Source organism: Lithobates pipiens, unplaced genomic scaffold, assembly GCF_037356315.1.
Source record: "Lithobates pipiens isolate NorthernLeopardFrog02 unplaced genomic scaffold, aLitPip1_a1.2 Scaffold_11, whole genome shotgun sequence".
Taxonomy (NCBI): domain Eukaryota; kingdom Metazoa; phylum Chordata; class Amphibia; order Anura; family Ranidae; genus Lithobates; species Lithobates pipiens.
Genome location: NW_027507696.1, coordinates 6,995,002 through 7,016,424, shown reverse-complemented (window position 1 = coordinate 7,016,424; position 21,423 = coordinate 6,995,002). Strand labels below are relative to the sequence as shown.

Below are 21,423 nucleotides of genomic sequence, written 5' to 3'. Positions count from 1 at the left end.
GAGAGGCCGCGGCTTCGGCCTAGCTCCGAAGCGGCGGCCATCTTGCTACACCCAGGTGTTTACAATGTGATCGCTCCGACGGAGCGATCACTTGTAAACAAACCGGCATCATGACATTATGCCAGTTTCTCTCTCCCCTCTCTGTACTGATCTGTGCAGTGGAGGGGAGAGGTCGGATGGAAGCAGCCATCCTTCCATACCCAGCCCGATACAATATTCTGCAATGCCAATACTCTGCCAGCCAATGCAATACTCTGCAATGCCAATACTCTGCCCATACAATACTCTCAAGGTTATCCAAAGGATTAATTAGCTAATCAAAAAAAACCCCACTAAATTCATTAAAAAATAAAAAAAATAATCGGATAGTTGTTGACTAATCGAAAAAATAATCGATAGATTAGTCGACAGACAAATTAATCGTTAGTTGCAGCTCTAGTCTGCATGAGGATGTGACCAGTTTAATGTATAAAATCTCATTGCCATATTTTGGTACTAAAAACCTTGTTTGTCCATCTACATGGGGGCAGCCATACTTTTTCATTATATATGCAGACTGTGTTTTCTGATACAACTTAGTAACTGTGGATAACAAGTACAGCACAGTCTATACAGTAGGCAGTTTACCCTATCAGTAATTGTTCTCCCAGAAGCTGTATTATGATTATTATTTTATATAGCGCCAACAGTTTGCCCAACGCTTTACATCATGAGGGCAGACAGTACACTTAGGCCGCGTACACACGGGCGGATTGTCTGTCCAACTTAGTCCGCTGAACCGTGTTTCAACGGACAATCCGCTCGTGTGTGGGCTTCAGCGGACTTTTTCAGCGGACAATCTGACGAACAAAGTCTTACGGAATTTCCGTAAGACAGTCCGTTCAAACTTGGTTTTGTCCGTCCAAACTTGGTTTCAGCGGACAGTCCGCTCGTGTGTAGGCAAGTTGGACGAACTAAGTATGGCGCATGCTCAGAAAGGATTTACACGGCCGAAGGTTGCATTGCAGTGTATAGGACGTCGTTTTTCTAGTCCCGTCGTACGTGCTGTACACGTCATCACGCACGCTTTCAGCGGACTGTCTGCTTATCGTGTGTGGTCAAGTCCGTTCATTCAAATTTTGAACGGACTGTCTGTCGGATTGTCTGCCGAACTTAGTTGGGCAGACAATCCGCCCGTGTGTACGCGGCCTCACATTACAAATCAATACAGGAGGGATCAGAGGGCCCTGCTCGTTAGAGCTTACAATCTAGAAGGGAGGGTCAAGTTGAAACAAAAGGTAATAACTGTGGGGGATGAGCTGATGGAGAAAATGAAAACACAGTTGTAAGGTGTGAGTAGGGTAGGCTTCTCTAAAGAGAAGGGTTTTCAGGGATCGTCTAAAAGCTAATAAAGTAGGAGATAAGTGGACAGGTTGGGGTAGGGCATTCCATAGGCTTGGAGAGCCTTTGGAAAAGTCCTGGAGGCGAGTATGGGAGGAGGTGACGAGAGAGCGAGAGAGCAGGAGGTCTTGAGAGGAACGAAGAGAACGAGTAGGTTGGTATTTAGAGACTAAGCTAGTGATGTAGCTGGGGGATAAATTGTGGATGGCTTTGTACGTAGCTGTTAGTATTTTGAATTTAATTCTTTGGCCGAGCGGAAGCCAGTGGAGGGATTGTACAGCAAGAATGTTGAATGACAGCCACTTACGGAAACACGTACTTACCGGAACAGGAAATATGATCAGGACAATATGTAAAACAGAAAGCTTGAGTAATATTGTACAAATAAAATTAAGAATTTCCAGGTGACCTGTAATTATATTAAAAAGCTTAACCACATGCTTCCTCAGCCTAACCTGACATTTCTCACATAAATGTAAATATCAGCTTTTTTTGATGGAAAATTGCTTAGAATCTCTAAACATTATATATTTTTTTTAAGCAGAGGCCCTAAAAAACTAAATGGTGGGTGTTGCAATTTTTTATGACATATATTTGCACACTGGTTTTTCAAACGCAATTTTTGGGGGAAAATACACATATAGATACCTAACATGTCTCACTTTAAAGTGGTTGTAAACCCTTACAAACCACTTTGACCTACAGGTAAGCCTAGATTAAGGCTTACCTGTAGGTCCAAGTAATATCTCCTAAACCTACACGGTTTAGGAGATGTTTACCCGAAGACAGCCACCGCTGTCTACGGTGCATGTGCCATAGACAGCGGCGCGCAGGCGCACTGGGCAGGCCGCAGATCGCGGCGATATGCGGCGAGTGGCGGCTCCCGTGCGCATCGCGGGAGTGACGTCATCGCGGCTCCGGCGAATCACAGCGCCGGAGCTACGAGACCCACCGAGAAGATGGATGCTCCGGACTACAGGGGACAGCGGTGACTTCGCTGGCTCCTGTGTCAGGTAAGTGACACAGGATGCATAGTAGTCCATTATACTTTAACTTTGCAGGGAATCAAAGAGGAAGTAAACCCATCAGGGTTTACTTCATGTTTAAAATGAGGTACGCTCATGGAATGGCGACAAATTATGGTACCTAAAAATCTCCCACTTCCACTGCATGTAAACGATCCAGTAACTATTTTGCCGATTTGGATCGCTTTTACTCATGACTGCTGCAGCCATGGCCCTGGTATAACTAATGCAACCCAAGGATATACAGGTACGTTAGTTTGAGGGAAGTGGATAAAATGTGTTTTTAGCCACTTCAAAGCCGGACACTTTTACCCCCTTCCTGCCCAGGCAAATTTTCAGCTTTCAGAGCTGTCACAATTTTAATGACAATTGCGCGGTCCTGCAACACTTCACTCGTATAACACTTTTTATCATTTTTTTCCACACAAATAGAGCTTTCTTTTGGTGGTATATAATCAATACTGGGTTTCTTGTTTTTTTTTTTTTTCTAAATAAACGAATAAAGGCCAAAAATGTTGGTCTGTTTTGGTTCCGTTATAAAAATTTTCAAATAAATAATCTTTCTTCATAAATTTAGGCCAAAATGCTAGATTTCTTTGGTGAAAATAATCCAAATCATTATTTTGTCTGTAGGAAAGTTTTCGAGTCCACAAACTATGGTGTAGATATCCGAAAATGTATCAATCCTGATATGCTGATCTCATTTCTTGAGGCCCAAAAATACCAGAACGGTACAAATATCCCCCCCAAATGACCTCTTTTTGGAAAGTAGACCGTCCAAAGTATTTAGTAAGAGGCATGACAAGTTTTTTGAAGTTGTCATTTTTTGTCACAATTTTTTTTAGAAAATAAAGATATTTTTTACACACTATGATTGCTTATAGCAGTAAATTTCACTGTTATAAGAAAGCATTTTTACGTATGAAATAGATTAATTCAGTGCATATTGTTGTGATTGGCCACAGCTAATCACAGGGTACAGATGGGCTGTGATTAGCCCATGTGATCACTGTGACCAATAACAGAGATCAACACAATGAATGACATTAATTGAACCTGTTCATTGTTTACAATTGTTATGTGATCTGCTATGATTGGTCACAGTGATCACATAGTTACATAGTTAGTAAGGTTGAATAAAGACACCAGTCCATCCAGATCAACCTGAGTGAGTGTCTACAATTGTCCCTATCCCTATACATCGCACACTCACATCAGTCCCTACCCTCAAGGAGCCCACAATCCAAGGTCCCCATTCATATACTAGGGCCAATTTTGGACAGAAGCCAATTAACCGACCTGCATGTCTTTGGATTGTGGGAAGAAACCAGAGTACCTGGAGGGAACCCACACAGGCACAGGGAGAACATGCAAACTCCAGGCAGGTAGTTTTGTGGTTGGGATTCGAACCAGTGACCCTTCTTACTACTAGGTGAGAGTGCTAACCACTACACTACACCACTGTGCCGCAGCAGGCTGGTACACTGATTTGGAGCCCTGTAGGTAAACCTACAACAGTAAAATCAGTCTGTGTATGCAGTAAAGCATGCTTGTTATACTTGCTGTGGAACCTAAGGGGTTAATTATAAGTATTGTGTAAAAAGGCTCTTTGATCCTGCCTCTTTCCACTGTCCCTAGTCCATCTCCTGATAGTACTGAGCCTTGGGGGCCCTCTGCAAATGCTCAGTTTGGTGTGTATTGCTAGAATTTTTTTTTTCACCAAAACGTCTTTCAAGACAACACCTGAGAGATCATGGCTCTGCCCACCAGACTAAAGCAAGCACCTCTTCCCCGAAACTTCAAAAGGAGGCTTCTCCTCCCCACCTGAACACCTAGTGGGGAGCCAGGATCTCTTAGGTGCTGTTCCCGAGAGACCAGGTTTCCTGCTTCCACCAAGTTTTTTTCTTATATTTGGAGAGCTTACCGATCCTCCTTGGTCCACCTGAGATGGCTGCTGAATTTGCATGTGATCAGCACAGGGCCAATCAGCACTGTCCAGAAAGAAAGTCAGGGGTCTTGAAGCCTCAAAGCACAATCAAAGGAGAATGAAAACTCCTACAAGCTTTAACCACTTTCAGCCCCCGGACCATTTTGCTGGCTTAAGACCAGACCACTTTTTTGCGATTCGGCACTGCGTCGCTTTAACTGACAATTGCGCAGTCGTGCGCCGTGGCTCCCAAACAAAATTGACGTCCTTTTTTTCCCACAAATAGAGCTTTCTTTTGGTGGTATTTGATCACCCCTGCATTTTTAATTTTTTGTGCTATAAACAAAAATAGAGCCACGCATAATTTTTTTACTTTTTGTTATAATAAATATCCCCCAAAAATATATAAAAAACATTTTTTTTCCCCTCAGTTTAGGCCGATACGTATTCTTCTACATATTTTTGGTAAAAAAAAATCGCAATAAGTGATTATTGATTGGTTTGCACAAAAGTTATAGCGTTTACAACATAGGGGATAGTTTTATGGCATTTTTATTAATATATATATAAAAAATTTTTTAACTAGTAATGGCGCCAATCAGCTATTTTTATTGTGACTGCGACATTATGGCGGACACATCGGACATTTTTGACACATTTTTGGGACCATTGTCATTTATACAGCAATCACTGCTATACAAATGCAGTGATTCCTGTGTAACTGACACTGGCAGTGAATAGGTTAACTCCTGCGGTTTTATTTTTTGCACTATAAACAAAAATAGAGCATTATTTTTTACTTTTTGTTATAATAAATATCCCCCAAAAATATATAAAAAAACATTTTTTTCCCTCAGTTTAGGCGAATACATATTCTTCTACATATTTTTGGTAAAAAAAAAATGCAATAAGCGATTATTGATTGGTTTTCACAAAAGTTATAGCGTTTACAAAATAGGGGATAGTTTTATGGCATTTTTATTAATCGTTTTTTTTTTTTTTTTTTTTTTTTTTTTTACTAGTAATGGCGGCAATCAGCTATTTTTATTGTGACTGCGACATTATGGCAGACACATCGGACATTTTTGACACATTTTTGGGACCATTGTCATTTATTCAGCAATCAGTGCTATACAAATGCAGTGATTCCTGTGTAAATGACACTGGCAGTGAAGGGGTTAAGTGTTCCTAGGGGCGTGTTACTAACTGTTGGGGGCTGGGCTTTGTTTTAGTGAACACTGATCTCTGCTCCAATCACATAGAGCAGAGGTCAGCGTCACTTGTTGCTAGGCAGAACGGGGAGATGCCGTTTACAACGGCATCTCCTCATTCAGCCGCCCCCGTGAGACAATTGCGGGTATGCCCGCGGCGATCGAGTACGCGGGACCCACGACCGGACTCACGGGGGTCCCGACCGGCACTCGCGATGGCAGGGCGGTATTTAAAACTGGACATACCTGTACGCCAATATGCCTGCCCGTGCCATTCTGCCGACGTACATCAGCGTTGGGAAGTGGTTAAACAGTGCTCGGCCCGGACACTGATAGAAGTCACAAGACTGTGCCCAATCAGAAGGCTTTGGGCGTGTCCTGGACCAAGCTATACTGTTTACTTGCAGTGGAGGTCTAGGACCAGGCTATGCTGTCTAGCTGGGCTGCCTGAATTACAAGACTAAACAAAATTGCTTACCTTTTGGCAGGTAAAAGTCACATTTACATGTTTGAACTGTGTATTTATCTGCCTGACTTGAGTTCAGCTGTAAAATGTAGAGTGAGCGATTAAGACAAAGTACTGGCGTCACATAAAAGCCTTTTATTTACATGTTAATAGTTTGTTGGATTCAGCAGTGACATTCAGCAGTCACAGGCTCTCCGGAGACATGTATGAGCCTGACAAAAATGATTAGTGGCAGCTCAGACCTTTTTACGCTCGGCCACAGCGCGTTCCCACTGTCAGTGCAGGATGGAAGCTGGTGAGATGCGAATCTGGAGCGTAAAAAAAAAAAGAAAGAAAAGCAAAGTCCTCTATTACCCTGCTATGAATATTTGGTGTTTGAGATCTTTTTCCAGAGCAGCGTTTTCAGGTTGTTGAGTATGAGTGAGTGGTGGACTTCCATCTGGCTGGCCAGGCCGCTGAGAGTCATACAAGTCCTCAGCTGCTTCTGCAGCTCCTCTTTCAAGTCTGACGGGGAGCCGTACAGCAGGTAGTCCTGCATCAGTTTGCAGGCTTTGGCCAGGTTCGGCTGGATGACGTCATTTTTACACTGCTTCATCAACTTGTCGCAGGCGGCGGTGCAGTCACTCCCGTATGTGCAGTCAGAGTTCTGTTCACAGTGCCGGCCTTTGAGGAAGCCTTTGATTGTCATCTCGGTGGCCACCTTGCGCAGGTCCACCACCTTGAAGTCATACTTATCGTTGTAGCCAATGTTTTTGAAGCTTGTTTCGCAGACGAAGAAGCTGCCGTAAGTCCCGTGAAAGATCTCCTCCACAAATTCCAGCATGCCAATGGCGATCTTGGCCCTCCTGGGCCAAGCGGGTGCAAACCACTGGTGGATCACGGTGTGGATGGGGGAGGGCAAGAGGGTCTGCAGGAAGGTGGGCATCTGAGTGCCATATAGGGAATCATGGGGGATCTTCTCAGTGATGTAGAGGTCTCCACAATACCCCAGCAGCTGTGACGTATGTTCTTTCTCGTGTAGCGATAACATGAGAAGGAACTCGTTTAGCTGCAGCAGCGCCCAGATTGATTTGGCTTCTGCCAGAGAAACTTTCCCGTCTCCATTGACGTCTGCCATGGCCAATATACGTCTGACCAAAACCATCAAGGATGTCTGATCTCCCAGCTTTGTCTGTATGAAGGATAAAAAGACAAAAGCAATACATTTATATGTTAGTATGTACTTATACTGAATAAAATATGCTTGCTGGTGCTACATATATATATATATATACACAAGGAAAATATAAAGTACCGTATTTGCCGGCGTATAAGGCGGCTGGGCATATAAGACGACCCCCTACTTTTCAATTTAAAAAGTTGGTTTTGTGCTGTACTCACTGTATAAGACGACCCCCTTGTGCGGGAATTCCGTATGTTCAGAAACGAAGTTGGCACCGGGTAACATGCTGTCTCACAGTATACATATAGTATACCGCCCTGAGCCAATCACGGCAAGCTATGCATTCTATTATTGCATACAAATGCCTGCTCGGATTGGCAGAGGCTGTTACATCATCAGCCCGCGCCTCTGACTCTCACAGCCAATCCGAGCAGGCTGCAGAGGTTGTTACTCCAATCCGAGCAGGCGCTGTATTCATTAATAGAATACATTGCTCGCCGGGATTGGCTCAGCGGTGTATATTGAATGTATACAGTATTACCACACACTCGGCGAGTATCCGGAGGGCTTAACATCCAGTGGACGGCTGGCATATGATAACCCCAGCTTTATATCCGGCATATAAGACGACCCCTGCTTTTTGCTCATTTTTTTTTACTGTAAAAGGTCGTCTTATACGCCGGCAAATACGGTATGTAAAGTTGTAGTTGTAAAGTATAAATAAAGGCAAAACTTTTTCTTTCGTTTTGGATAGAGTGGAGACGGATTAGAACACCTATTATGTTTTTAGTGCTGTCTTTGCCCCCCACTAAAGTGGTAGTAAACTTCGTTTTTTTTTTTAAAAAAATTCCTACAGGTAAGCTTAAAATAATGCCGCGTACACACGATCGGAATTCCGGCCAGAAAAAGACAGATGAGAGCTTTTCATCGGAAAAATGCGACCGTGTGTACGCTCCATCGGAATTTAGCTGTACGAATTTCCGCCAGCCAAAAATTGATAGCATGTTCTCAATTTTCCTCACGGAAAAACTTTCTATCGGTAATTCAGATCGTTTGTATGCAATTCCGACATGCCAAAAATCACGCATGCTCAGATTCAACTACGAGAAAGAAGCTATTGGCTACTGGCTATTGAACTTCCTTTTTCTAGTCCCGTCGTATGTGTTGTACGTCACCGCGGTATAAACGATCAGAATTTGATGTGACCGTGTGTAGGCAAGACAGCTTGAGCCGAATTCCGTCGGAATTCCATTGGGAAAACCATCAGAGCTTTTTCTGACGAGAATTCCGATCGTGTGTACACGGCATAAAGCTTACTTGTAGGTAAAATGAATAGCTCCTAAACATGCACCATTTAGGAGATATTCTAGCGAGCAGCAGCAGGTGACGTCACCGGCGCATGCACTCTGAAAGAACGCGCCGTCCCTTCAGAGCTGTGTGCAGCAGCTGAGACTCCCGCGCACATACACGGGAGTGATGTCATTGTGGCTCGGCCAGTCAGAACGTTGGACTCTGTGAACCCGGAAGGAAGACCAGGTGAAGATGGAAGCCTCTGCAGTGGTGAGTGCAGTCTTTCATAATGTGCTAGATCAGTGATTCTCAACCAGGGTTCCTCCAGAGGTTGTAGGGGTTCCTTCAGCATTGGGCAATTTCTGCCTCTCAGATAAGTTCCCACTGACACCATTGATATTTTTAGCTATCTGTAAGGAGGTAATTCTTCCCAATGACCACAAGTGTAAGGACCATTCTTCCCACTGACCATCACACTAATGTATCATGAGTTGTAGATTTTTAATTTTTTGCAGGGGGTTCCTCGAAACCGGAGAACTATTTCAAGGGTTCCTCTGTGTTGAAAAGGTTGAGAAAGGCTGTGCTAGTATGTGATGCATATTAGCACATTATGATATTGCCTTGCAGGGTGAAACTTTTTCTTTATATAATATATATACTGTATTTAGACTGAAAGTGAACGTAAAAGAAAAGCCCACATTTTGGGTTGTCCCCAGAAAAGCAATAAAAGGAAAAATCTTCCAATGGGGACACTAGTTCTGGTGGCACGGGTGCTCCCAAAGGGTTTCCATTATTTTGCAGGGATTTCCTCTCACTTCCTGTTGGGCATTTTGGGACAGGAAGTGAAAGTAAATCTCCCCAATGGGGCACAATTGGCAAAAAAATAAAGCAACAGTAGTTTTAACCCTTCCTCACTCTATTCAAAATGAACGAAAAAAAATAGTTTTTCCAGTGCCCATCAGAGCAGCCTTGCCAGTACATGGGGAGAAGAGAGCCGCCGGTTTACACAGAGTGGGGGATTTTCTGCTTAACTGGCACGGCCACAGTGTCACGCTGTGGCCGTGCCAGGTAAGCAGGAAATGCCCACTCTGTGTAAACCGGCGTCTCTCTTCTCCCCATGTACTGGCAAGGCTGCTCTGATGGGCACTGGAAAAACAAAAAAAATAGTCCCGCCTCCTGGACTGGCTCCTATAATGGACGTCACACGTCCCAACATTGGAGCAGTGTGACGTTCATCATAGGAGCTCTGAGATCTCCGCTCTGGTAAACTGGTGGCGCTCACCCCCCCCCCCCCCCACACCTTCCCTTCAGCGGCAGCCTGTGCACCCCCAGGATCGGCCCTTCCACAGGGCAGATGACCTGTCCCTCCATGTATAGCCCCGAGTTCCCGGCCAACCCCAGACCTTTGGAACTCTGGGCTAATAATTCTGAATTAACAATACGAAACCCGGAGCTTTTTGGGCGCCCACTACAGGCTAAGCCCCATTCAGCACCCTCTCCCGATGCCACGGAGTACCTATGGCCACCGGATTATAGGGGAGAAGAGGCTGCAAAGCCTGGAGGGAGCTTGTAGGAATGGAAGATCGGGTTAGTAACCTTGCTTTTTGTGGTCCCCTAGACCTAAATGATCATTTAACCCTTGCAATATAGGGGCAGCCCCACTGCAAGGAAGCTTCTTTTTTTTTTTTTCTTTCCCCACAATTCACTTTTAAGGTAGGTAGGGCTTCCTTGGGGACTAATCTAGCATTTATGTACAGGATTCCCTGCTCTTTATTATAATAAACTGAAGATGATAGCTAAGGTCCAGTGGGGAGAATGTCAGTAAGTATGACATCATCACTTAGAGCAGAGATTTGATTAGAAGCAAAATTTCACAATTCAGACATTGTGTGCGGATAGTAATGACAATGCACTGTGAAGGGCCACAACACCGCTCACTCTAAACATCTTCAGTTTAGCTTTGTGTATGAATAGGAAATAGGGTCAGAGACTGTTCACTTAACAAAATGAATGTAGGTGCATAAGGTGAGACTTAAATATCCAATCATGTATGAAGGAAGTTGCTAAAACAAGATTTATGCTAGCACATGATTGGTGGACTGAAGCGATCACAGCTTTCCCTCATTTACTACCGTCAGTAAACATTCACTTTTGAACAGCATCTACTTTTTAAATTAATCAGCTTAAAAGTGTGTCCCACTTTTTACAGGCAAATAAGAAAGTGGGGTTGTTTTACTGAAGGAACAGAGGCTGTTTATCCCATAATCTAAATGTAGACTTTGCATGAATGGTAGCGAATAAGAGGAGGCTGTGCTCACTTTCAGTAACCATTCATTTGTGAGGGTAATTAAAAATATATATATATTTGCTATCATATGATTGGAAATGCAAAATGAACACAGCTTTGCCCTATTCATTCATATTTATTTTCTAACGTAAACGTTCACTTTTCGTTGTTCCAACAATGCCAGTGTAAAGAGAATATTGATGTCGAAACAGCAGTTACCAAGATTAGCCACCAGGTGGCAATGTAGTACCTGCACTGTGCACATTGAAAATCCTTAAAGTGGAAGTAAACCCTCCTATTATGTTCACCCAAGGAAGCTGCCATCTTGGCCTCTGTTTAATCTTTAACTGCCATGATGCTGCCCATGTGATCCGTTATGACACCGGGGCCATTGGATGGTTTGACAGTTTGGTTGAGAGCACAACCAATGTGACAGTTGGCATTCCCGGCATGCCGGGAATTTAACTGTTTTTTGAAACTATTAAATCGATGGGTTTACTTCCACTTTAAAGTAGAAGTCCACCCTAACACTAAGGCTGGGTTCACACTATTGCGAATTGGATGCGGGTTTCTCGCATTCAATTCGCATGTCAGGAGATTGTAACCAGCTTTCTATGGAGCCGATTTACACATCTCCAGAGCGGCTCCGGTGCAAATTGCACAGAGGTCCTGTGCGTCTTCTGGTCCCTTTCAGGTCCGAATTCAGCCACAAATTCGGGCTGAAATCGGACCTGAAAGGGTGAATGGGGATGCACCGGACCCCTGCTGTGAGCCGCTCCGTGCTTAAGTGTGAACCCAGCCTAAAATTCCTGCATCTACAGAAATCCACGATCTAACACTAACCTATCTAGCCCTGTAAAGAAGAAATCAGTATACATACTTTTTTAAGCTGATCTGACCCGATCCCATGCTGAGATTTCAGCTGTGGCTTCGCTGTGGAGGCGGGTGCAGAAGAGGCAGCTGACAAAGGAAACCCCCATAGTAAGTCTATGGGTGAGGTCATTCCCTGTTCATTTAACAGCCGTTGTCGGCTGTGTCCTCTGCAAAGCTTCCACCGCTGGATACCGGATCAGATAGGTTTAAAAAAAGGTATGTATACTAGGGACGTGCAGTGAGGTCAATGACTGGTGAGGCACTGGCTAGTATCAGAGCCAGATACACACAGGTTACATACGCTACGAACTTTAGAGCGAGAGCAATAATTCTAGCACTAGACCTCCTCTGTAACTCTAAACATGTAACCTGTAAAACGTTTACAGGATTGCGATTTTTAAGTACAGAAGTTTGGCGTTATTCCACAAGTGTGCGCAATTTTAAAGCGTAACATGTTAGGTATCTATTTACTCGGCATAACATCTTTCACATTATACAAAAAAATGATGATTTTTATATGTAGGAGAGAAGTGTCAGAATTGGCCTGGGTGGCAAGGGGTTAATTACCATAAGTAAGTAATATAAAAAGAATTATTATATAGTTTTTAAGGTAATTTACTATATTTTCAAAAACTACTCAAGCAGGTGCCTTAACGGACAAATTACTGAAGTTTAAAGTTATAACTTCCAGCCAGTAATTTCACAGTAAATAGGTAAATAATACATCATTATGTTATAGCATATAAATATATGATTTAGCTTGATTAAAGCAGTACCTTTTCAACAGCAGCAGATTCTCATTCTCCCTCTTAACTGTGTGAGAAAAACATGGGATTGTGGGTAAATTGTATACCCATAAACCCACGTTTTTTCCTTCTAGTTAAGAGGGCTGGTCTGGAGGGGAGCATTTGTCTTAGATAAATGCCCCCTTCTATGACACTGCAGTGAGAGGCCTGCCTCCACTGCAGCAATTTTATTTTATTGGACAGCTTGGGCCAATGGTACTTTACCATTGGTCCAAGTCTCCAAGCTGTCCATTGAGCTCAGTGCCTCTGACAAGAAATGAGGAGAGGCACTGTGAGCTCATCCTCTCAGTCTGCTGCAAACATCATGTGTCAGCTTGTATTTAAACTGGCCGTCTGTATGTAGCTTCTGACAGGCTGTGCAAGGAGCCCCGTATCTCCGGAACCATAGATGATAGGAGCCCCAAATTGTGACCAGTGGTGGGGTTTGCCAACCGGCAACCCCAGGTTGCTGAGCTGCTATTTTTTATGTTCATTGCAGGTGAGGCTCTGCCTCCCCTGACTGCACGTCCCTGGTATACTGATGTCTTCTTTACAGGGCTAGATAGGTTAGTGTTAGATCATGGATGTCTGTAGGTGCAGGAATTTTAGTGTTAGGGTGGACAATTTTGAAGTTCCAATTATACTAGAATAAAGCTAAAGCTGACCATTGAAGCCGGTTCACCCATGTATGGTTGTTCTCATTCATGAGAAGTCGATGTGTCGGTTGACTTCTAATGAATCGGCTTGTTGGAAAATTTTGCTTCGATCAGAGCATACAGCCAATTGGCTGCAGTGCTGATTATTTTATTCAGACAGTGGAGGAGTTCCACTGTCAGAATGCAATCAAAAGGAGGTAAGTGTCAAGGAGCACCCAAAATGCAAGAGTTTAGAAATAAACCGCTTTAATAAGGGTACAGGGTGATAGAACAAAGCCAACACATTTTGGGGGACCAAGGACTCCCCCTTCTTCAGGGCTGTACAAAAAAGATAAAAACATATGTACCGTATTTATCGGCGTATAACACGCACCTTTTTCCCCTTAAAAGCAGGGGAAAATCGCAGGGGCGTGTTATACGCCGATTCCCCACAGTTCTGAGCCTCTGGGCGGGTTTCGGCCACCTTCGGCTCTTCTCGGTGGCTTTCGGCCACCTTTGGCTCTTCTCGGCGGGTTTCAGCCGTTCTCGGGAGCTTTCGGTCGCCTTCGGCTCTTCTCGGCGCCTTGCAGTCGCCTTCGCCCATTCTCGGCAGCTTAAAGCCTGCGAGAACGGCCAAAGGCAGCCAAAAAGCTGCCGAGAAGAGCCGAAGGCGGCATTTAAAAAAAAAAAAAGAGGCAAATAAAACTGACAAGGCTGCAATGGTGGACAAGGCTGCATGACAAGGCTGCAAATGACACTGACAAGGCTGCAATGGTGGATAAGGCTGCAATGGTGGACAAGGCTGCAATGGTGGACAAGGCTGCAATGGTGGACAAGGCTGCATGACAAGGCTGCAAATGACACTGACAAGGCTGCAATGGTGGATAAGGCTGCAATGGTGGACAAGGCTGCAATGGTGGACAAGGCTGCAATGGTGGACAAGGCTGCAATGGTGGACAAGGCTGCAGATGGACACTGATAAGGCTGCATTGATGGACATTTAAATGTAAGCTTTTTTTTCCTTAAACTTCCCTCCTAAACTTGGGGTGCGTGTTATACGCCGATAAATACGGTATGTGTACAATATATGATACATATAAAATAATAAAATGATTAAAATAACCATATAATCAATAACCATATATGTGGAGAGAATTGTAGACATAAAGGAAAAATGTCTCACAGTGGGGATTCTTGCAGCTTTTGCATATAATAAACCATGACTGAAAAAGATCTAAATTACTAAAAACCCTCAGATAAAAGCTTCTAAGAAGTACAATAAACATTATTGATCACTTACAGTATACTAATGCATCTATATTCTTTGAATAAACATTTCTGGCTGAATAAACATCTTATCCTGATAGTCTTAAAAAAGGGGGCGGGGCGGGGGGGGGGTATAATGGGGACAGCAAGAAAAAGTAGAATTGTTGTTTTGAACAGTGAAACTTGAGGTGCAAATCTCGTTTGAATTTAAATGTTATGCTTTTTCATAAGTTGCACTGTAAAAAAGGGAAAAAAGCCTTGAAAATTAAGATCAGAAATAAATAAAGAATCAGATTCTACTGCAGGGGAACATTGGTTTGCCGCGAGTGAATGGAAATACTGCAAACTGGGTTCTATCTGGGACCTGAACGTCTGTGAAGAGAAAGGCATAAGGGAAATATGGGTTAGGAACTGAGAGGGGAAATTGAAAGGGGGGGACATAAGGCGGCTCTGACAGTTTGTCCGTGAGAGGCAGGAGACAATGGATGGAGGAATGGGGGGGGGGGGGGAGGGGAGAGGGCGGCTTGTGTCCCGGCGGTTTGGAATGGGTTGCCACAGGAGCGGGGACATGTGGGCTTCTGTGGTGTCTAGCATTGTGACAGTGTGGGCCATGACAAGGGGTGGGCAGAAGGAGCGGCTGCCCCTGGTGCAATGGTTTATTGCAGGGGTAGGGGGCACCCTGACCCTAACCCTAAGGGAAAGGGGGGCGCAGTTTGGCATCTTTGCCCTGGGCACTGGATGACCTTGTCCCGGCACTGAGTGTATGGGTACTGGTCACAGGAGGAAAGAGCATGGTGGCTCCTCAGACAGTGGTGACAGCTTTCAGTGGAGGAGTATCTGGCAGTTGGAGTCTGCCGACAGTGTGCCAAGGGACCAAAGCTGGCGGGTAGGTGAATTGCGGACTGGGAGTGGGTTGCTGGCGCGGCTGGGGAGGAGAGAAATGAGCTGTGGGCTTGCAAAGGCAGGACGGGAAACAGGATGGCGATGTGGATGGGTGTCAGTGTGTTGGATTGGACTGTTAGAAGATGGGAGAGTGCTGATTAGTAACCATGAAGGTCTGACCATCAAGTGCGGCTCGAGAGGCAGTATTGAGGTAGGCAGGTTTGGCGCCTGAGTTTTTGAGTTTAGCAGGTGGGAGTGGCTAGAGATTGACAGATGTGTAGGCTGGCCGATGTATGCAGTAATGGAGGGGAAGGAGGATCCCTCATAAAACTGGGGGCCTGTCTGGGAGATAAATATGGATTTTGAAATCTTACTGAAATTATAGGTATAAATAAATATATAATAATGAGTGGTTAATGGAAAAATGTGAATGAACCACCGAATGAAAAAAAAATTATAAAATTAAATGAAATAAAAAAATTAAAATGTGAATATATAAAAAAAAAAAAAAAAAAATTAATAAGCTCTCAGAATAAAATGACACTCCATCTCGAGTGCGTGGATGAGGGAATCAATTCAAATCTGACCCCAAATGACACTTTTGGGGACCAGTGACATTATTACATTGATCAGTGCTATAAAAAAAAAATGCACTGATCAATGTAAAAATGGCACTGGCAGGGAAGGGGTTAAAGTGGTTGTAAACCCTTACAAACCACTTTGACCTACAGGTAAGCCTAGATTAAGGCTTACCTGTAGGTCCAAGAAATATCTCCTAAACCTACACGGTTTAGGAGAAATTTACAAAAAGACAGCCACCGCTGTCACAGCGATGGGCAGGCCGCAGATCGCAGCGATATGCCGCGAGTGTCGGCTCCCGCGCGCAGGAGTGACGTCATCACTGCTCCAGCGAATCACAGCGCCGGAGCAGCGAGACCCGGAAGTCACTCCGGGATCCATGGCAGCGGCAGACATGAAGTCGGAGGACCGCTTCGGGGGCTTCGTTTTGAGGTAAGTTATTCCTAGCTCATTATGCCTTTGCCTTGCAGGTTGCTTTTTTTTTTCCAGATGGGTTTACAACCACTTTAACACTAGGGAGCGATCAAGGGGTTACGTGTGTTCCCTAGGTGTGTTCAAACTGTAGGGGGGGGGGGGGGGTGGGCTTACTGGAACATGACCGAGATCACTGGGAACAGTAGATCCCCGTCATGTCATCTGGCAGAACGGGGAATCGCCTTGTTTACATAGGCAGTTCCCCGTTCTGCCTCTCCTCACCACGACCACTTTATCAGTCTGTACCAAAGGAGCTTACATCCTAATGCCCCCACTATAGTCATATACCATGACTATGGTTTTCTGCTGCCCCATAAAATGAGTTTAGATCATACTTACTTTTAAGAAGTTGAGCAACATCTCCTTGAACTCATCCATGGAGGTTCCTCTGGTGGGTTTATCAAACAGAACCAGCTCCCTGCGGGGAGATGCATCTGGATTACTCTCTGCTTTTAAATTTTCCTCGACTCCACACTTAATGATGACTTCACGATCCCTCCACAGCCCTCGGTAGACCTACAAGTAGACAGATTATATAGGATATCATGGTACATACAAATGTCCGATAACTATAAATCAAGACCATTCTATTTCCGCCCTAAACATTTGGTTATTGTGTTTAATTAAAGAAGAAGTAAACCCTGATGAGTGTTACTTCCTCTTTGATTCCCTGCAAAGGTAAAGCATAATGGACTATTATGCATCGCATCGCATAGAGCCCATTATGTGTCTCTTACCTGACACAGGAGCCAGCGATGTCACCGCTGTCCCCTGTAGTCCGGAGCCTCCATCTTCTTGGTGGGTCTCGCTGCTCTGCCGTTGTCATTCGATGGAGCCACGATGACGTCACTCCCGCGCATGCGCACGGGAGCCGCCACTCACGGCATATCGCCGTTGACAGCGGCGCCTGTGTTTTGGCAAATATCTCCTAAACCGTGTAGGTTTAGGAGATATTTCTTGGACCTACAGCTAAGCCTTAATCTAGACTTACCTGTAGGTCAAAGTGGTTTGTAAGGGTTTACAACCACTTTAAAGGATGAATGGAAGGTAAGCTGTCATTTTTTTAACTTCTAGTTTCTCAGGCTGTACTCTGTATTCCCAGGAGAATTTCCAGAAGGCCTGGCGAGACTGCGTTCTACATCCAGAATAATAGTTTACATTCTATGGTACGTTATAAATATGATTCAATATTTAAAAACATGATTTTCTTTATAAAATATTTACACACATTTGGAAACCAATAAAATAAATGTAACCCTCACCAAGAAATGACTAGACACTGCCTGTCCGTAAATCTCTTAATATAGCTGGGAGAGAACAATCAAGGAGATGCACTGATAAACCTTTCACAGCCAGGCAATATCTGCGAGCTTTCTAAAGTATACAGTGCCTTGAAAAAGTATTCACACCCCTTGAAATTTTGCACATTTTGTCATGTTACAACCAAAAACGTAAATGTATTTTATTGGGATTTTATGTGATAGACCAACACAAAGTGGCTCATAATTGTGAAGCGGAGAGGAAATGATAAATGGTTTTCACATTTTTTTTTTTACAAATAAATACGGTATGTGAAAAGTGTGGTGTGCATTTGTGTTCAGCCCCCCCCGGAGTCAATACTTTGAAGACCACCTTTCACTGCAATTACAGCTAGGGGTTCCTCCAGAGGTTGTAGGGGTTCCTTCAGCATTGTACAATTTCTGCCTCTCAGATAAGTTCCCACTGACACCATTGATCTTTTTAGCCATCTGTAAGGAGGTAATTCTTCCCAATGACCACAAGTGTAAGGACCATTCTTCCCACCGACCACAAGTGTAAGGACCATTCTTCCCACTGACCACAAGTGTGAGGACCATTCTTCCCACTGACCACAAGTGTAAGGACCATTCTTCCCACTGACAAGTGTAAGGACCATTCTTCCCACTGACCACAAGTGTGAGGACCATTCTTCCCACCGACCACAAGTGTAAGGACCATTCTTCCCAATGACCACAAGTGTAAGGACCATTCTTCCCACTGACAAGTGTAAGGACCATTCTTCCCACTGACCACAAGTGTGAGGACCATTTTTCCCACTGACCACAAGTGTAAGGACCATTCTTCCCACCGACCACAAGTGTAAGGACCATTCTTCCCACTGACAAGTGTAAGGACCATTCTTCCCACTGACCACAAGTGTGAGGACCATTCTTCCCACCGACCACAAGTGTAAGGACCATTCTTCCCAATGACCACAATTGTAAGGACCATTCTTCCCACTGACAAGTGTAAGGACCATTCTTCCCACTGACCACAAGTATGAGGACCATTCTTCCCACCGACCACAAGTGTAAGGAGCATTCTTCCCACCGACCACAAGTGTAAGGAGCATTCTTCCCACTGACAAGTGTAAGGACCATTCTTCCCACTGACCACAAGTGTAAGGACCATTCTTCCCACTGACCACAAGTGTGAGGACCATTCTTCCCACCGACCATCACACTAATGTATCATGAGTTGTAGATTTCTAATTTTTAGTAGGGGTTCCCCCGAGACCGGAGAACTATTTCAAGGGTTCCTCTGTGTTGAAAAGGTTGAGAAAGGCTGATCTAGAGAGTGAAATTTCGACAATTCTTATTTGCAAAATAGCTCAAGCTCTGTCAGATTGGATGGAGAGCGTCTGTGAACAGCAATTTTCAAGTCTTGGAGAAATAGGAAACAATACCACTCTATCTTAATAAACCCTAACGGCAGCAGCTCAATTATTTGAGATACACACAAAAAACATAACAAAATAAAGTCTTGCCACAGATTCTCAATTGGATTTAGGTCTGGACTTTGACTAAGCCGTTTTAACACATGAATATGCTTTGATCTGAACCATTCCATTGTAGCTCTGGATGTGTGTTTAGGGTCATGGTCCTGCTGGAAGGTGAACCTCCACCCCAGTCTCAAGTCCTTTGCAGATTCTAACAGGTTTTCTTCTAAGATTGCCCTGTATTTGGCTCCATCCATCTTCCCATCAACTCTGACCAGCCTCCATGTCCCTGCTGAAGAAAAGCATCCCCACAACCTAATACTGCCACCACTATGTTTCACGGTGGGGATGGTGTGTCCAGGGTGATGTGCAGTGTTCGTTTTCCGCTAACACAGTGTTTTGCTTTTAGGCCAAAATGGGTTGTACAGTACCTGGTGCGTTGGTGAGGAGGACAGGCACTGATGAAACACCAGCGTGTGGTCATCACACAGATCCTTGCAGGAGGAGCCGGAGATGATGCCTTTCTTGTACTGGTCACACTGCAGAGAGAGGAACACAAAGTCACACATCAGACAACGGGAAAACTGACTGCTTGGACAACCTCTACAGATCATAGCAAAAACCTCATAGTCATTGTTAGTTTAGACTTATTTCTCCCTTAAGTTGCTGAAAAACCAGCAGTGGCAAATATGTGGTTTTAGCAGTGATGTTTCCAATAGCCTAAGAATGCATCTGGTCACCACTCTGTGCTTGCATATCCCAGATAATAATTCATCAAGGCTGGATTCAGAATAGATTTGGTTACATTCTGGACCAGTGGTCTCCAAACTTTGGCTTGGGGGCCAGACGCGGCCTTTTGCTTGCTGTTATCTGGCCCTTGGGGCACAGTTTTTTTTTCACTGACACCAATGAAGGGCACAATTCCTCTCAATGACACCAAAAATGGGGCACAATTCCTACCAATGATATCAATGATGGGGCACAGTTCCTCCCAATGACACCAACAATGGGGCCCAATGACACCATTGATGGGGCACAATTTCTCCCAACGACACCAATGATGGGGCACTATTCCTCACAATGATACCAATGATTAAAGCGGGAGTCCGCCGGGACTCCGCGTTTTTTTTTTTTTTTTTTTTAAAGCCAGCAGCTACAAATACTGCAGCTGCTGACTTTTAAAATAGTGACACTTACCTGTCCAGCGCGCCCGCGATGTCGGCACCCGAAGCCGATCTCTAGATCGTCTGTCGGGTGCTGCCGCCCCCATCTTGGGTATGGGAATCTACGCCCCTTTCCGCAGAGAGCTATCCCGAAAGTGGGTGCAGAATACCTGTACTGTACAGGTATCTGCACCCCCCTCCCCCCTGAAAGGTGCCAATTGTGGCGCCGAGGGGGGGAGGGTTCCGATGAGCGGAGGTCCACTTTAGGGTGGACCTCCGCTTTAAGCACAATTTCTCCCAGTGATACCAATGGTGTGGGATTGGTTACTCTCACCGATGCTGGGACATTTTGTACTCCTAATGGCCACAGTCCAGCCCCCCCTAAAGGTTAATGGACAGTAAACTGGCCCTTTGTTTAAAAAGTTTGCAGACCCCTGGTTTGGAAAAACCAAATCATGCTGATAATCAAATCTGATCACATCAGTACACTCCAGAGTCCCAAATATAATAACTCCCATGTATATCATTATTATCAAAGCACTCACAGATGTAAGGCATTGAAAAATTGATTTGATTATTTCCACCAAGATCTCTTTTTCCTAATATATCTCTATAAAGGTATTTTTTTAATAAGTCCATAGACTGTTCAAATCCTATGGAATTAAAGGGCCAGTCCACTTAAAACTGATATTTTAATTATACAGTTTTCCTCATAAGTTTACATACCCTGCCAGAATTTATGATTTCTTGGCCATTTTTCAGAGAATATGAATGAGAACACAAAAACTTTTTTAACTCGTGGTTAGAATTTGGCTGGAGCCATTTATTATCAATCAACTGTGTTTACTCTTTTTAAATCATAATGGCAACAGACACTACCCAAATGACCCTGATCAAAAGTTTACATACCCCTGTTTTTAATACTGTTTTGCCGCCTTTAACATCAATGACAGCTTGAAGTCTTTTGTGGTATTTGTGGATGAGGCTCTTTATCTTCTCAGATGGTGAAGCTGCCCATTTCTCTTGGCACAAAGCCTCCAGTTTCTGTAAATTCTTGGGCTGTCTTGCATGAACGGCACGTTTGAGATCTCCCCAGAGCGGCACAATGATATTAAGGTCAGGAGACTGAGATGGCCACTCCAGAACCTTCAATTTATTCTGCTGTAGCCAATGACAGGTCGACTTCGCCTTGTGTTTTAGATCATTGTCATTTTGGAATGTCTAAGTACGTCCCACGCGTAGCTTCCTGGCTGATGCAAATGTTCTTCCAGTATTTTTTGA

At 44.2% G+C, this 21,423-nt stretch overlaps 1 protein-coding gene across 1 annotated transcript in view; it reads right to left on the bottom strand.

The window, feature by feature from the left end:
• Positions 1 to 6,129: 6,129 nt before the first annotated feature.
• The window catches only part of DIPK1B (divergent protein kinase domain 1B), a 154,734-nt gene continuing 139,440 nt past the window's right edge, over positions 6,130 to 21,423 (bottom strand). Inside the window, exons 3-5 of the mRNA XM_077468299.1 lie at positions 19,411 to 19,518; positions 16,582 to 16,758; positions 6,130 to 7,180 (exon numbers count right to left, since the gene is read on the bottom strand). Coding sequence (XP_077324425.1) covers positions 6,368 to 7,180; positions 16,582 to 16,758; positions 19,411 to 19,518 — 1,098 coding nt within the window. The 3' untranslated portion in view covers positions 6,130 to 6,367. The remainder of the gene's footprint in view (positions 7,181 to 16,581; positions 16,759 to 19,410; positions 19,519 to 21,423) is intronic.